Source organism: Strix uralensis, chromosome 5 (assembly GCF_047716275.1).
Source record: "Strix uralensis isolate ZFMK-TIS-50842 chromosome 5, bStrUra1, whole genome shotgun sequence".
In the NCBI taxonomy this organism is placed as follows: Eukaryota; Metazoa; Chordata; class Aves; order Strigiformes; family Strigidae; genus Strix; species Strix uralensis.
Window position 1 is genome coordinate 46649201 of NC_133976.1, and position 17862 is coordinate 46667062.

General features: G+C 35.1%; 1 protein-coding gene across 4 annotated transcripts in view; it reads left to right on the forward strand.

Moving 5' to 3' along the window:
- Positions 1 to 17862, forward strand: part of TMTC2 (transmembrane O-mannosyltransferase targeting cadherins 2) — a 277357-nt gene that overhangs the window by 176834 nt on the left and 82661 nt on the right. For all 4 annotated transcript variants that reach the window (XM_074870689.1, XM_074870690.1, XM_074870691.1 and 1 more), the window contains one exon: positions 5974 to 6088. In XM_074870689.1, the coding sequence (XP_074726790.1) occupies positions 5974 to 6088 (115 nt within the window). The remainder of the gene's footprint in view (positions 1 to 5973; positions 6089 to 17862) is intronic.

A 17862-nucleotide genomic window follows, 5' to 3' on the forward strand; every position in this document is an offset into this window, starting at 1 on the left:
ACTTTTTCATGGAGTTCAGAGTACTGATGGTTTAGGTGTAAAATAGGTGGGGAATATGGAGGAGGGGCCACTGTTCGTCAACCTGATGTAGCATGTTTTGATAGCAATCAACGTTACTTTCACAATGTAAAGTAAAAGCATCTCTAAAGTGTTGATAACTGTGTTGATAATCACCATAGTTCTCTTTTGACCCCATTTTTGGCAGAGGTACAATTACATCTTCCTCTTCCCATTCTTTTATTTGGAGGGAAAGGAAATAAAAACATATTCCTCAAAAGCCCGTCAGATAAAAGCCTATTTTATGCAATGCACAAAATGACCTTTAAGACTTAGACTCAAAAATGCTTTCTCTTATTGTCTTTTCATGTAATTTAGAATTGTGGAATATTTTCAAAATTGCACATCTTTACTCTTTAAGGGGTTTTACATAAGTTAAAGTGGGTTGGTTGTTATGTTCTTAGTCATACTTGCTCCCCACTCTTGTCCTTTGCAATATGTGTCAGGTAGGCTTTCCTTCCAAAAGGGAAGACAGAGATCAGTACTACTCAGAATTAACAGAAAAAGGCAAATGCTGTTTCTGTACTGAAGTTGAACATTAAAAGAATTTGTCTTTTTTTTTTTTTTTTTTTACTTCCACTTCAAAGTAGGACAGTTTGGTTGGTTTTTTTTTTTTTTAATTACTTATCCTGTCCCCCTCTAATGGGATCATGCAAATATTTACATTTGTAAAGAAATTGTTACAGCTCTGAAATGGGTCATTTTTTCAAATAGCAGAATCAGATTTACTGCTGTGCTACTGTTTTTTTACAATCAAGTATTCAGTCTCTGAACTCCCACTGTATTTCTTGTGTTAGTGTCCTTTATCATAAATATTGCCCACGAACATCTTTTTCACAGCTGTTACATGGGAGCATAAATGCAGTTGTGATAGTAGAGAACAACAGACCTCTTACAGTACTTCCAAAAAACATATGTAATTGCCATAAAAAAGAATTGAAGTGTTGTTTTTCTAGACCAGCATCTCTTCATCCCTAAAGTCTGTTTATAAAAAAATAGAGATAATCGTTATGCATTCACTTCTTTTTCATAGATGAGTCAGGAGAAGTGCAGAAGGATTGTAAAGAGAGGGAATGCAACCTGGAACTGCTGTTACTAATTTCACAAGCTAAAGAACAGTAAATAATGCACAAATATCTGTAAAGCTTCATAGAAGTTTTCTTGGCTTGATGTGCATTTTTCTGCGAGCTAGAGTTGCTAGTTTGGAACTGCTGACAAGTTTATTACAAATGACTTGTCTGTTCCCTAAAGGCTTTAGTGTTTTTCAAGTAGTTTGTTTCACTCAAGTAATAATCTAGTTCACATTTTTTGATGCATTCATCAATTTGTGTTTTAAGTTTATTTTGTGACTAAGTCTGATAGTTTAAGGTGAGAACAGTGCTACAAAACTTCAATAATTTGTTGATGTGAATTGTGAATGTAATATATAATTTTTTATACTTTTAGTCCTACATTTTATTTCATCAGTTTTCAAGTATGTTTCCTCCTAGTAAGGTTTACAAAAGGCAGTGTTTTGCCCCCTGGCATAACATACTGGAAAAGACAGCATTTTCCTTTTTTTTTGCTATATTATTTTTAAAAGTTTACTAGGTTGTATTTCAGTGATTTAATAGAAGATTTTAGTTGGATGTTTTTCCATTCCTTGTTTGACAACAGATATGTTAAATAGGTTGTGAGTTTCCAAATAGATTTTATTATTACCTCATTTTTCATGGATTGTATAGGTGTGATGGATAGGAAGAAGAGTCCTCCTTTAATACTTTGGGTTACCTTTGTTAAAGATTTGTGATTTTTTTTTTTCTTTTTTTAAAGCAAACTATTTGATCAAGTGATCAACATACATGTCTTTACACCACCTGAGTGCTTTTCTCTGAAACTTTGTGCTTTGTTATTTCCATTTCACAGAATAGCATGGCATGATCCTTGATTCAGTAGAAAGGGAAAGATTTATTTAAATGAAGATATTTGCACACATTCATTTCCATTTCTTATTGGTTTTCTTAATTCAATCGTAAGCTGAAAGTTCCACTGTTCTTTTTAGTAAGACGTGCTTCTTAAGTCTAGGCGGATTAGATTGGACAACATTGTTCCTGCCTCACTGTTGTTTATCTTGCTGTCTTCCAGAAAGAAGGTGGTTAAAGAAGGTTTAATATGCCAAACTTGGTATTTTTCAGGCTTGTTAAATCTTAATCCTCAGTTTCAGTGAGATAGTTGAGAAAGTAATCATGTTAAATTTGAAGCTGAAATTTGTCATACTCATTTTCATCTTGAAAGCAATTAAATGCCTAAGAACTTGACCTACTCTAACTGCAAGGTGACGTAAATGTCATCTTTAAAGTTTAATAGAAATCTATTTTGATATGGCCAGAGTGATAACACTTAAATTGATCTTTTTCCTACTTACTGCTATGTAATATTTCCTGCTATTTATTAAAAAACCCAAACAATAGCAACAAAACCCCTTTAAAATGTTCCGTTTTCCTGCGACGAAATGTAACTAGCATAGGAATTCTCAAGCATTAGGACATTTTTCAGTTTATAATTGGCTTAGGATACAAGATGATGAAATGTATTTAATTTTTAATGTGTCCGTTTATATTGAGTATGGTCTATGGAAAAGAAGTCAATGAAGTGAAGTTTGAATGGATTGACTGTTTTGTAGGTGTGTGAGATATGTGAATGTTACCTTTGTTCCCATGCTATGATGGAGTATTATTTCTAAAAGACCCGGGACTGTTTTGGTCTCCTTGTTGGTGCACAGGGATTAAGCAGCAGGCAAAAAGTAAATATTACAAAGCTGTTTCATTCACAGCTTGCTTTTTCCTCTTGTGCTGAATAGGGTGTCCAGTAGGGGAAAAATTGAATTTGTAATTAAAGATTAAATTGTGGTGTATATATATACTTTAGCATCTTGTGAATGTTAAATGTTCCCTTTTGCAATTTCAGGTATTACAGATTTAAGATGAAAAATATATATAAAAAATAAGTGAAATAAAAATCAATTTTAAATTCCAGAATCACTGCCCCAGTTTCTTTTGAGAATATTAATTTTTCATTTCTTGCTATGTACAGATGGAAAATGGTTGAGTGCTGAAGTTTAGTTGGAGTCATAGGGTATGTTTTTAATAGGGATGTGGCTTCATTCAAGTGTAATTTTGTTTTTATTTCTGAATGAGCACATAGTTGAACTCATGTTGTTACAGTTTCACAGGATACATTTGTCCTGAGATATGGATTGAGAAATTGGATGCTAGAGATGTCGTTAATAATTGAAATTCTTTGGTTTTCCTTAGTTGCACTACTTAAGACAAAACAGGAGTGAAGTTCCTTGAGTAGCTGATGTAGCCTCTTTTCCATGTAGACCATCCTCTTTTTCTCTCCCTCATATACCAACAGCCACGAGGATGTGGTTACTGCAGATAATAGCTTTTTGTAACTTCCAGGGCTATGAGTATGATCTCTACAAATAAGCATTTATTCTACAAAATGTTCCATGTGTCTTCATCTCCATCCGGAACTAGGTCATTGATCTAACTAATTCTGTATTTAAACAGATGTGAAGATTTATACCAAGCTTATAGTTTGGGGAAGTAAAAAGACCTTGGTTTTCATGTTTCTTTGATAATGATAAATTGTGAGATTATTGGTTTGCTATTTTCTGCTGCTATCACTTCTTCTAGTGTATCACATTAAATTGAATTAATCATTCGCAGTTTTACAAGTTTAGACAAAAGTCTAAATGGAATAAATTTCAAATAAGATAATGCAGATTAAATATTGATTGATATTTAAAACTTGACCCATTATTTTCCAGAATGTAAAATAAAGTATTGCTTTAAAATTATAGTAACTCAGATAAATAATAGAGAGTACAACATGAGATGAAGTGTAGAGAAACTATTACATTTAACAGTGTTATTAGGGTTTTTCCAGCCTAACAGATGAAAAGATGAACCGAATCATTCTTCTATAGATCCTTTCATTTACTGAGCTTCAAAGTGGTGGGGAGCAAGTAACTATATAGCAGGAAGTTGTTATCCGTAGTCCAAATGGTCATTTGATGTAATGGGATATCAGAGTGGAAACAAAAGTAGCTACAGATTATATGGAACATACAGCTATGGGAAACTGGATGATCATGTGCTGCAGAAGCAACATCAGAGTGTGTTTTCACAAATTAACTTGGTTTTTTTTTAAAAAAAAAGCTGTGTTTTTCTTACAACTGTTAATGCTTACAAGCTGACTAGTCACCTTAATTGCAGCTTCTGAAATGTTTTCTACGTGTAAAAAAGAATAGTAGCAGTAATGGGGAAATAAATTCAGAATTCTGCACATATGCTAGCAAAGAGTGTAAAAATTGAGTAAATCTGAGAATATTTTTAGCAGCTTTGTTTCATTATACCAGAGCACGATGGAAGACTTTTGTGACATTTGTCAATTTAGGGATAAATAGCTTTTGAATTATTTCTCATTTTATGAAATTCTAGGCTAAAATGAAGTGACTCACAAAAGTAATAGCTTCTTTTCTCATGGAAATATTGTATTTTTTTTCCTTTGTCTTTACAAAATATGTTGTGCACAGTTGGATGACATTATTTTTGTGAATCCTAAAAGAATTCCATAATTTTTTTTTCCCAGCAATGTTTAGTTTAAACTGCTCGGGGGAAAAAAAAAAAAATTCTGTGTTTGCTGCTGTTTCCATCCCTGTGGCAGGATGCTTCTGTAGCAAACCACAGCAGCTTGGAAGCAATGAACTTTCTAAGGGAATAACACGTATCTGAAATAATTATCAACCTATTTAGCAGTGTTATGTTAAAACTACATTGAAAGTTTTCATTACACAGGATTGATACAAATTTCTGTAAAAAAAGGGCTTGAGTAACTGCAGCAGCAGCTTAACTGCTACTTGAGCCTAATGTTTATGGTTAGTGCATCTGGGGGGAAGAATAGTTTGCCATATATTGTGTTTAGTTGAAAGGACATGCATAATCTTCCCATTGTTCCTGCTCATAAAAAAAATACTTGTGAAAGTAGAGATATTTTATGAAACAACTTTGATGTATTTATAAGTATTTATAAGCATAATGTGTTTTTTTCATGTGTACACATAGACTATAATTACAATGCCAGTTAAATTAACTTCCTAAATTATGAATAACATGGGCTGTGTTTCCTATAAAACATTAGTTCCAGTTTCTTTTGTAAGTACAGTTTTTGTGCCACTCAACAAAACTGCAAACGGAACACATGTGGAGTCATAAATATTTTTTTACCTCAAGTCCTTTATAGATGGGATATAAAAGCACATTGTATAACATAATAAATCGTATGGAAAGGAACCACATGTTTTCCAAGTAGAAAAAATACATTTTAGTATGTTTATATCCATATGGCATACTTTTAATCCTGGTTACTTATCTAACTGTTCTTTCAATTCCTGCATCATTTGTCAGTTTTCATACTTCAGTGAGAGCTGTGTCTACTCTGGGAAAATTTCTTGCTGTTTAGAGTAGATAGGCTTAAAAAAAAAGCTAAAACTATGAAGATGCCCTGGTTCCACATTTTACTCTGGAGATTCTTATTTAGAGGTGATATAAAATAAAATGGTCCTTTCCCTTTGCTATAGTAGTTTCTAAAGCATAGAGATATATTTTGTTTTTAGAGATCGTTTTCCCACCCAAAAGCTAAATGTATGAGAATGTACGTAAATCACCACTACGAAATTGGAGTCTTACAGTAAGATGCAGAGATCTAGAGAACCAGCGGGGGAAAAAACCAACCAACCTCTCCACCCCTTTCATAAAAATAGTTTCTTTGTGGGGTTTGTCTCCCTGAGGAACTTCCCAATACTCAGATACTCTGTCATGTGTAATTGGATTGTAGCTCTTTCTGAATACTGTTTTCTCCTCTTGACAGCATGGGGTAACCTTGGAAATGTTCTCAAGAGCCAGAGCAAGATTTCTGAAGCTGAAAGCGCCTATAGAAATGCCTTGTACTACCGCAGCAACATGGCTGATATGCTTTATAATTTGTAAGTATGCATGGCTTTCCTGGGATTGGATCATCTGTGAAACCTGTTGTGAATGGAGCTATTGATTTACTTGCTGGAAATGGAGATCATGTTAGCTGTTGCTTTGTAATAGTAGTTTCATTAATCGTGTTCCTTAAACTATGGGGGTGGACAGAACCTTCTCTTGGTCAACATTATCATATACACATGTATTGGCTATGGAGAAGGTAAACTTACAAATAAATCTGTTTGCTTTAAAAGAAGGAATAAAACCCTACACTGAACAAAGTACAGATAGATGAGCTGGCAACAGTAGCACTCCATCTGTTTCTGACTCGGCTAAAATATAGAGGTGTTATTTAGACTTCTTTTTTAAGTCTGAATAACACTTGGTAGGGGGGGTGGGTGTAAGCACTTTGTAGCATAAGCCAATAACCCTCTGTTAGCTCCAGAGGTCTAAAATGTTCAGATAGCATATTACTTTTCTCCTGTGACTGACTTAAGAGCAGTGTAGGTTCAAGAAAGATGAATGACTAGAGTCCTGTTGTAGGTAGGTAAGAGAATAAATACCATGAGCATCAAAATAATTAAATAGCGGGGAAAAAGATTTCCCAACTCATTAACATATCAAATTATGAACACAGAAGCTAGCGTTGTGCTAAGCTTCTTCCTGAGTTGTGGTCCTGTGACATCCCTCAGAGGGGAAGGGACTGATTCTCCAGGTGTCTGGGCTGTGCATCTCACCGGCTCCCTGCTCAGTATGGCTCATTGTGCCAGTGCTCGCCCTTCCTTCCCCTCCTGCCATCACCCACCCAGCCCCAGCCCCCAGAGCGGGGCTCTGCTGAGAGACAGGCTCGTCACTTCAATAGCCATATGCTGTTGTTCCATGATGTGTGCGGAGAACAAAATCCAGGTGATTGCCATGCATTAGGTAGTAGAATGAAAATAATGTCCCGTGTGTCGTAGAAAAGTATGTATGCGTGAGAAACGACGTGTGCAAAAATTAAATGCAAATAGTAAGCCTCTTTAAATGAATAAACAAAAAACGTTCTGCCTGTAAGTCCAATTTAAAACGGTCATTTACAATATCTGAAAATGAAGTTTAACATAATAGACTTTTTCTTATTTTTCCTTGTTTAACAAGAAGTTGCCCATTTCATTAATTTGCCTTACAGTTAGACATACTAGAAACTCAAATTAATTTAACAATAGAATTTATTTTCCAAAATCAATTTCATATCTCAAAATATGTATATTTTTAATAATCATGCAATTACACACATACATGTACACACATCATTTTTTTGTCTCTGCTAGGCACTGAAGAGTGTGAAAAGTATATTTTTAAGAAAGAACTACTTCTCACATTTAAAAAAATACCTTCTGAACTCAGCAGAAGATTGTAGGAAAAAAAGTGACAAGATCGATACTCCTAAATTTCTCATATGCCATTCATTTTGGGGATGAAAGTTATAACTTAAAATTTTTTGTATGCCTATACTGTACTTTTGTCTCTTACTCGCTTGCTGTGTCATAGAGGGAAACTGAGGTTAATAACAGGGTAAGAAGAGGAAAGGGGATTGGGCGATAAAGACAGAGTAAAGACAGATATAAAAGAAATCAGATTTCAGTAGTTTTTCTGTTCTCAGATAATCTTCCAGCTTTCCATTGGTGTACAAAATATATGCCTACAAACCTTCACTGCTGTTGTATAGAAAATTTTTACACAAATTCTACTGAAATTGTGTAAAAGGAATTTAACCGAAATGCTGGTTGGAATATATGGGGCATGAAGTTACCTTACATATATCTGTGAAAGTAAGGGAAGTATATTCAAAGGGAAGTGTTTGCTACATAGTATGTGTATATGTATGCATATGCAAAAAAGGATCTCTAATTCTTAACCTTTCTACTACTATCTTGAATGCAATAGAATCCTTTATTTTATTTTGTTTTTTTAAACTTCACAAAACCATTAGTTATTCAATAGAATTTGAAAAATCTTACATAATTTTTTTGGTTTTGTAGTCTTTTCCTGTGTTGGATACTTCCATATCCAGCATGAAAACTGGGTGGTGAGTGGAGTGGGCTTTGATATTACAAGACCGGAAATGAATCGATTATTTTAAGCATAAACTCTTGCGAATTCATCCCATCCTTGGCATGCAGTTCTGTGGGAGCCTTTTACAAAAAATACTGTAATGGAAAAAATGTGTCTCATATGTGCTCACAAGAGGCCAGTTAGATTTGCTGTTTCTGTTTTTTACTATGTGTCTTTGAAACTGAAACAGTCATTTGGTAGAACTTTAGGAAAAAAGCACCCTTACAGTCATTTCTAATTACTGTATTTTGGCCATAATATATCCTAAGTATATAGTAGTCTCACATGCTCTTTAATTTTTCTTAACACATATACCTTGAAATTTGATACAAATTAATTGACACATGCAGCCCAGTGTTCACACACAGCAATAACAAATCAAAGTTCTATTTGGTTGAAGAACAAATTATTAAGGATTAACTCACAATTTTTAATGAGTAACAATCAAAGAAAGAAACTACCTAAACAGAAGCATTTGATGATCTCTCCTTTTTCAAGAAACTGAAATGTGAGGTTGGCTTAGCAGTTGGCTATTAATGCATTAAAATCTAGAGAATTTAACAGATGAATGGCCGATTTCAGTAATATATTTTTATTTTCTGACTGTTATACTTTATAGCTCTGAGTTACAGCTACTTTTGCCATTTAGGACAATTCAAACTGCATTAATTTAGATTACATAATGACATAATCTCCATTTGAAGGTTTGTCTGATTCTGAACGTGTCATTTCCTATAATGTTCAAATGTATCAATTCTGTAACCTTAAATAAATTCCTAAACTTTTAAAGACCAGCAGAAAATTTTTTGTTGTTATTTTTATTTATAAAACAAGAGAGGGAAAAAAGCAAAAAAAAAAAAGCTCTTGCTAACATTAATACTGGGGTGGTGGTTCATCACTGCATTAGATATGGGATAAATAGGTTTGTTCTGTTGACATCTTCTCAGATCCAAATAAGTATGAGTGAAATTTATGCATAGCTTATACCTCTAGATAGCTTATGACCCAGACTGTCTTGAAGATAGGATCTGTGGCCTGGAATTTAGGAAACTTGAGCTCAGGCTAAGGACTTGAATTCTTGTTTGGAAGCTTGTTTTCTGAAACTCTTATGAAAAACTCAGAGGGTAAATTTCTGGCAACTCTGAAAGCATTTGAGATTTTCCTAGCAATTTCAGTTGCTGTTTTATACTGTAGATGAAGAATGTGTTACAATATGACTAATAAGGTAGTTTGTACTTCAAAAAATACATACAAAGTGGCCTCCTATAAATAACTTCTTTGACGTCTTGAGACTGCACTGCAGTTAATTGTTACAAATAAATCTCAAAGCTAAGTAACACTGCTGATTTCAGCTAGATTTCATAGGCTGGTAAATCAGCATAAATTGAGATCTCTTCCCATGCCTTTTTTTTAAACAAACAGAGAAATCCAGTATAGTACATGCAGTACAGAAATACAGTGTTTTAATATTGTAAAGTACCAAGGACAGAGCTGTAGAAAACCAGTAGTTTGTTCTTCCAAACTAGGCAATGGTCAGTACACTAAAACCAAACTGTTTTTAGTGTGTTTTGGGTTTTCAGTCTTTGTTGCCTTATGATTGTTACTTAAAGCTTATGGGGTTTTTTGTATTGTTTCAAATTGCTTCTAATTAAAGCCTAAAGCCTAAAACAAAATTGCTTATCAGTCAAAAGACAGTTTTGCATACATTATTTCACTAGCTCTGCTTAGAGTATTCTTTTGTTATCCGTTCTATATTACCTTGAGTTTCTCAGCTAGTTTTAAGGATGTTTGCATCTTACATAGATACTGAATATTACTTTATAATGGTACTAGTTACTTTAAATGTTGTATTTTTGGAGTATACGATAACCTATAAAGGATAAATTTCTACCAAACAGACATCCCCTTGGTTCTCTCCCGAAATATCTCATTTTGCCTTTAGTAATATAGGACTGTGTGTACAAGTCTGTTATTCAAATAATTTAATTTCTTTGAATAAGGTCAAAGTATGAATTTCCATAAACTTTACTTTGACAAACTTAGGATATTATGTCAGTAAATGTGGATTTCTTAGATTTCTGTTAGGTAAAGTCTTCAATAGTAGCTGAAATTTTAATTCTGTAAGGTCTGGAATTGCAGAAGTGGTTTATATGTGGTTTATATTACCCACATCCTTGGGTAAAAATCAATATGAGCAAAGTTTTTCCTTGTCTGTTGTTGTTAGCCTATATAACATCTGAAATTGTGTTCCCTCTGCTTCTGCCTTTTAAGGGTGCTGGCATAAAATTCTCCTTTGCTGAGCTATCAGAGATGAAAAGCACTAAAAGCAGGCTAACCTACTAACACAAGTTGAACTGTATTTGAACCTGCCCCAGACAAAGTTGCTGCACCACTTGACGTAACAGGAAATGAGTCAAGGTTATGGTTCCTCTTCCTTGATAGCCCACAAGTTTTTATAATGCAGATGTCAAGTTAAAAAGCAAAGAGGATGTGTCATCTGCTGTCTAAGTACTCGATTATTTTTTTTTCTCAACTGTGAATGCAAACTTGTTAGAAACCTGTTTGGAATTAATTTCTGCTTTGCCAGATAGCTCTTCCTCTGTCAAAGACAGCAGCTGAAATTTGTGTCTTACTGTAATGAAAGTTGCCTTGATAAAATCTTGCTATATTGTGAGAGTGGCTTTTGAGGTAGCACCCAAAGGTCACTTTGGTGATCAGTGGTGTCCTGCAGTGCAGAACTCTGCTCTGGGACTTTTTGTAGGGCCTGTATCAAGTAGGTATTTTTGTTGGTAATATTGAGAGCTGAAATACATTCAGTGACCTAGCTATTCAATTACATGCCTTGGTATTTGAAATTGTGGTGGTTCATAGTCCTTACATAAACTTTGTCCATTTTATAATATTAGGAAAATAATTGTCAGACTCCCAAACTGAATGGGAGACATTGGCATTCAGTTTTGTAAAAGGCCCCTCTTGTAAGAGGTTCTCTCCAGCTCTCAACCTACGTTGCCTGCTGGGGCATGTGAGGGGGAATAAACGTCTTGTTTGAGGGCTGCTGGCACAGCACACCACTGCCCAGTGTCCAGAGGAGGAGAAAGGCAGGACCAATGCTACTACTTGTCCCTGTGGCAGACCTCCCTCTGTTAAGGAAACAGGGGTTGTGAGAGTTGATTCGGTGCTGAAATGGTAGTAATCCCAACCGAACTGCCCCAGTAACAAAGAAAAAATAGGACTATATTTGCTGACCAATTTGCTTGCACTTGGAAGGCTCCTCCCTAGAAGTAGGAGACCATGACAGAGTTTTGACTGCTCTATCTGAAAGACTAGAGGTTGCTTTGGGGGTGATTGTTTTGTTTTGATTTTTCTTACTAATGGGGTTATAGATGACTGTGCTTAGTGAGCTCTGCAAAGGAAATGGTCATTTTGTGTTAGTGTCTACTGGGTCTGTTTGGGTTCTTATTGATTAAAAAAGTAGGATTTATGTTCCATTTACATATTTGCTGACAGGTTGTTATTGGAAATTAAACAAGTTCCCTGTTTGTACTGTCTCTTAATGATTGGCTTTCTTGTTAATGAAATCTAGTTGTAGACTCTTACAGAAGGTTAGTACTCATTTGGTTCATAGCTAAATGGTTCACTTAAAAAAACAACCAAACAAAAAAGCCTTAATTAAAGACCAAATTTAATGGTTTCATGCACTGGGCTGCTGTAACATCCATACCTGTCTTTCTACCCACTAGTTTTGCAAATGACAGTGAAAGAGTTGCCTTAGGCAAAGAACATCCTCCAGTGCTGCATAGCTAGAGACACATCAGTGTGGGGAATAAAAGAGGATTTTCTTCCATTTCTTTCTTTGTTTCCAGTATAACATTTAGTTAAATATAGTTCTTTGTAGATAATACCACCTGAAATCAGTGGGATGAAATGAGGCATGGATGAACTGCAGTCATGGCAAAATAATAGCTAATAGGCCCTGTATTAGCTGTTACCAACTACCAAAAAAAATTGATTATAATATTTTAATGTGGTACCCGGCCTGAAAATTTAAAAAAATATTTTACTAGCATGCATGTTTACCTTGATGACAGTTATGGTTCCTGTGTATTGTACTTGGTCAGTTTATGCCAGCTTTAGTCACTGAGGAGTTTGCTTTGTAAGAAGACCAGCTGGCTTTAATAGGACTACAACAGGAAGAAATTAATATGTAACTTGAGAAAAATGGTAGACTGTCTACTGCCTGTTTATATTTTGTGACTGCTTTCCAGTCCCTGAAAATAGTTTTGTGCCATTAGTATTCAGTGACTTCAGGTCAAAACCAGGGCAGACAGGAAGATTTTTCAAGTTATTGGTCAGACAAGATAGGTAAAAGGCGGCAGCTTAAAGAATTCAGCAAGGTTGCAAAGAACTCTTTTGGGGGAAATGTTTTCCTGCACATATTTAAGTAAGCAATTCTATTTATAGAAGTGATATGCATAATTTCTAGATAGCCAGAACTTGCTTCACTTTTTTTTTATTTTTATTTTTATTCCTATTAGACAGACAGGATTCTGAGACACTTCCTAAGTCACTGGGTGAAGTCTGCTACTCTTGCAAACAATCAGCACATATCCTTCATTTCATAAACGATTCACACTCCACTGTAAAATTAGCTAAAAGCAATGCAGGAAAAAAAATCCTGTTGTAAGCTTGTTCCAGAATATTGCTACTGTGATAGTTAGAACCTGTCTCCTAATTATTCCTAAATTAATTCATGGAGAATTTATAACCATTTACTTTGTGTCCTATGGTTTAAATAGCTTTTTCTTTTCCAGGTAGTTTCATCTTCATGTGTTTCTAGGGAGAAACTTCATTCTTCCACAGTACTTTTCTTACTAGGCTAAAGGAACTACTGACTTCCTCTCCACCATCCCTCCATCTGATAGACTTCACTTTTCCCCAGTTATGTCAGTAAACTTTCTTTGAACGGAAGTTGCATGTTTTGGGTAACAATTTATCTGCCTTACAACTGGGAGGTGGACTGCAGAGAAAAAAAAGTTTTGGAATTGCAGACTTGAAGCAACTGCTCCTTTGTTTTGGTTTTTTTGGGGCGTTTTGGGGTTATCTTTTTATTTATGTAGATTGGTATTCTTAGCAACTGTAGAAAGTTTATTAAAAAGTGACGGACGACTTTAAGCTCTTCATCCAAGTTTATCACTTGAGCTTACTCTTCTGTATCAAGCATCCTTATTACAAGGATGTGCTTTCCTTTGTTCATCCTTGCATAAGGAAGAAGGAAGGCTTTGTGTCTCTATAACCCCAAAAGATAGGTATGTACTCAACACATGCCAATTGCTCTGCTCCACCACTGGCTTAACGTTCAATGCTTTGCGTTGTATCGCTGCTTTTATATGCTTTCTGTCTGCTACTTTTCCCCCTGCCAGCAGTCTCCAAAGAGCAGTTACCATTTTGAAGTATAAACAGAGAAGTGGAAAGGCATGTCAAGAACAGATCCACTCCTGGCTACAGGAGGAACTTCCTTATGCAGCCATCTGCCCCACCCACTGGGAGGGGTGAGCTACTGGAGACTCGGCAGTGCCCACAAGGTGTGGACTCCAGCTGAGGGATGTTCTTCCTCTGCGCCTAGAGATTGTGCCTTCAGAGCAAACTTTTTTTTTCTGCATTTACTGTAGACAAAGGAAGTGGCAATGTGAGATGAAAATCAGCTGTCTCCTTTAAAAGGAAATAGAGTATATATATTTGTTGAACTTTACAAATGCACCCTGAACTTTTAAAGATGTCTTCAGTGTAATAAAGCATAGTAATAAGCATGACAAACAAACTTTAACTTGTTTGATTGTGCAGTTAGATAAAGTTACTAGCCAGATTGGAAAGTTTTGGCTAAATATTTAGTCTTTTTTTTTTTTCCTGACACAAAAAAAGGTGGAAATATGTGTGCACCAAATGTTTTTTAGAAAGAGTTTGTGATTTTTTTACAGACTCACCATGAATCCATTATCACTCCTTTCCAGGTGAGTGGAAGGGAACTAGTTTTTGTCTAAAAGGTTTGAGAGCCATTAGACAAGGAAGTACAGACTCCATCCGCCATTGCCAGTTGCTGACTTCAACTCTAGCAACCAGCTGGAGGGAAACGGGTGTCTAAGGAGGGAAAGAAGGAATTGGGACAATCAAAATGGGGCTGAATAAGCAGATGCTGAGAACTTCAAGGAGGTCACAGACTTTCTTTGTTACTGTCTGTGGGTTTCACTTTATCTGCCTCTGTCCACGCTCCTCTGTTCTGTAGCTAGTCAGCTCATTTCTTGGAAGCTTAGCTGACTATGGTAATTATGCAGCTGTTAGTTCCCAGCTTATGAGATGACAATTTCTTTCTGTACAACCATGGTCAGTTTGCTTGAAGGACATTTTGCAATTCTCGAATTGGCATAGAAAAGTTTTATTCAAGTTCTGCCCTTAATGTATATTTGTAAAGACACTTCAGTTTTATTTCTAGTGATTTTAATGTAATTTCGAGTATTTTTAATAAAAATTCTCTAGCTGGAATATAGTAAATGCTGGACCATGTGAAAATAAGGCACAGGAGGCATACTGAACTTTCCTCTGGTGGCTTTGGCCTCTGTTCTGAAGTGAAAGAGACTAAATGAAACTCCAAGGAAACAGGAAGTGTTTCTATGACAAAATAACCAGTACTTCACCTATTTCTGAAGGAGAAGGAAAGAATATGTAATCAAGCTTTCAGTTGAAGCTTGTTGAAGAGCTGTTAATGTAACTTAACAGACTGCAAAGGTAATTGAGTTCAGTCTCTCAGCTTCTTTGGAAAGAACAGACCTTTTTGGTAGTATTTACTCTAATGATCTCTTTGCAACCATGTAATGAAAGACACATTCCCTTCACATATTACTCACTTGAGCCCATCTCTTTGCTTCATGTTTGTCTTGACAATGGTGAACAATTTTCAGGGCCAGCCACTTTCAGTGGCAACCTCGGGATTTGCTGCCTGAACTCAGCGTTGCTGGAGCGGCCAGCAGAGCCTTGAGAACAAGATCCCTGCTCCGCTCCCAGGGCCCTTCCCTTGGGCTGCTGTTTCTTCACTCTCTCTGCTGACCAGGTCCACTGATTCAGCATTGTGGTAGCAAGGCTGAACTGTGCTTTCACTGAACCTCGGGTTTGCCTCTCAGATGTAATGCCTAGCTGAAAATCAGCATAATTTTTGTCCTGGGAATTGCTTAGATGCTGTGAAATACAGCAATGGAAAGATGAATATAGGACCTGAGGATTTGCAGATCTTCTTGAAATAATTTTGAAATAAACAGTAGTTTGTCATTTCATCCTGGGGCTTATTTTGTGTTTTGCTCAAAAGGTAAATATTTATAAGAAGGTGGTGGTGTTTTACTTGTAGAAACTGGAGACAAAAGCAAATATTGAACTATTGCTCATTTATATTCTTTCTGTGTGGTGAATGAGACAGTAGACCTGTGGAAGTAATAGTGAGCAATAACGTAGTTTGAGACCGGGATTATAACACATGCTGTTAAAAGAAAAGTAGGACATTTCACAGGCAGTATTAATTTTGGCAGTAACCAAATTTGAAGTGTTTGGCTTTAGTTTTACTGTTGCATCTTGTGGGTAATTGGATAGAGGTTGGTGAGCATATTTATATGCCTGCATTTTTTTTGAGCTTAAAGCTAGGGAGAATCTGATTTTTTCATCTTGGAAGTGAAATATATCTGCTCTTTAAACTCTTCTAATATTCACTATAAATTCAGGAATGCTTTGTCAGTTTAATGCAATGTTCATCATCTTTTTATCTATTCAAATAAGTATTTCTCCCTTCATAAATGACCATTTAAGCCAGTTATCTCTCAGAAGCCCTTAAGTGTTAATTGTATTGAACTAAATATACTATTTTTTTAATTTTCCTTTAAGCCTTTTCCTGACTTTGTTTAATCTGAACCTAGAACTAGAGACTCATAAATACAGTAATTTTTGTACTGTCACAAGCCACAGGGATAAACAGTGATCAATCAGGACATTTATAACAAATAGAAATAAAAAACTAATTATTTGCTGGAATTCAGCACTCAATCTTGCATCTGAGCAGCTTGGGTTTATATATATATATCTACACATATATATATAAAAATGTGTGTGTGAGAGAGAGAGTATCTGTTAATAGAACAACTTTTAAAAGAAAAAAAGTCTTCTGGAAGAGGAGTAGAAAAAAACCCAAACACCTGAAGTATCAAGTAATTAATAGAGTGCCAGCACTAGAGCATGTAGAGAACGCAGAAGATCAATTTGGTAATAATTATAAATAGAAGTTCTTTCAATTCTAAAAGCACAAATGTTGTACACTTACCAAAATAATTTATTTTGTTCAAGTTACTTCTCTTAATATGTGAAATTATTTATTCTAGAACTAAAATAAGAATGGAATTTCTTTGATAAATTTGTCCCAAAATTGTGTGTAAGAATTTGTTGGTTTTTTTTTTAAAAAAGAAGAGCTTAAATGTCAGACCATGCAATCATTTATTTTTATGTTAATTCTACTGCTATCAACAGAAAACTATATCAAAATGCCATAATAATAATAATTTTACTTGGAGTAATTGCAGTCTATAAAATTTTTTAAAGTAAAGAAAATTCGGGTTCTAGAAAATTTAGAAAATGTTATTACTATCCTGACAATAATACCTCTTTCTACCTGCAAGACAGCAGTTAAAACCTTGGTGCCATGCCAAAAAGTATCCTAAATGCTATTCTCTCATTGCTCACATTACTGCAAGTACCAACTGAATGTAAATTCTGTTAATATTAAAAGTGATTTACTCCCTAATCTGAGATTAGTTGAGAGACATTTTCGAAAGCAAGGCCATGTGGTGCTGATGGAGAAGTAGATTAGAAAAAAAAAGAGGATATATTCCTCCATTTTGTTAAATCCTAACCCAACGATAGAAAACTGGTTTAATTCAAAAAGTTTTCCTGGGAATCTGGAGAGAAAACAATATCTCTGATTAGAGACTGGAGATGGAAAAAGTCCAACCTCTTCACAGTTCAAAAAGGTATTAGCAGATAAAAGCATAGATGAAGAAGAGAAAATTGCTGTAGGTTAGGGAAACTACAAATAGATATGATGACCCTCCCACCTAAAGGAAATAGCTACATTTATTTTTTCATGGATACTTTGAGGTGTATGAAGAGGGACATCTACCCCTGGTTGATAAGGTCTGAGCCTGCACTCTGAAATTACCAATTTTTAAATCTTTGTGATATTAATACATTCACATATGCTTATTTCAGTCTCCTAAAACTTTGGGAACTATAATGCTTTGAGCATTCATTTAAGCATACAATTGTGAATTCATGTTAACTATGTCCACACCACTTATTTCTCAGAAATTTGTGCGTGACTGGTGTAATTTATAATTTGCAAGAAAGCTTGCCTTAAAAGCTTTAATTAAAGCTCATGGACTATGAAACTAACTGTGAACTGGAAGTATTCAGTACCATTTTTGATAACTCTTCAGATACCTCTTCAGTTATTAAATTTGTTCAGAGCAGAAAGAAGACAGGAAAAAATTGGACTGATGTAGGTGCTTAGCTGCAAGGTGGATAATCTACTGAAATTGATCAACAAGGACTGGTTAAGGTAATACATGTGAAGTGCTACCTGGTTAACTTTATTGTGCATTTGAAAAAG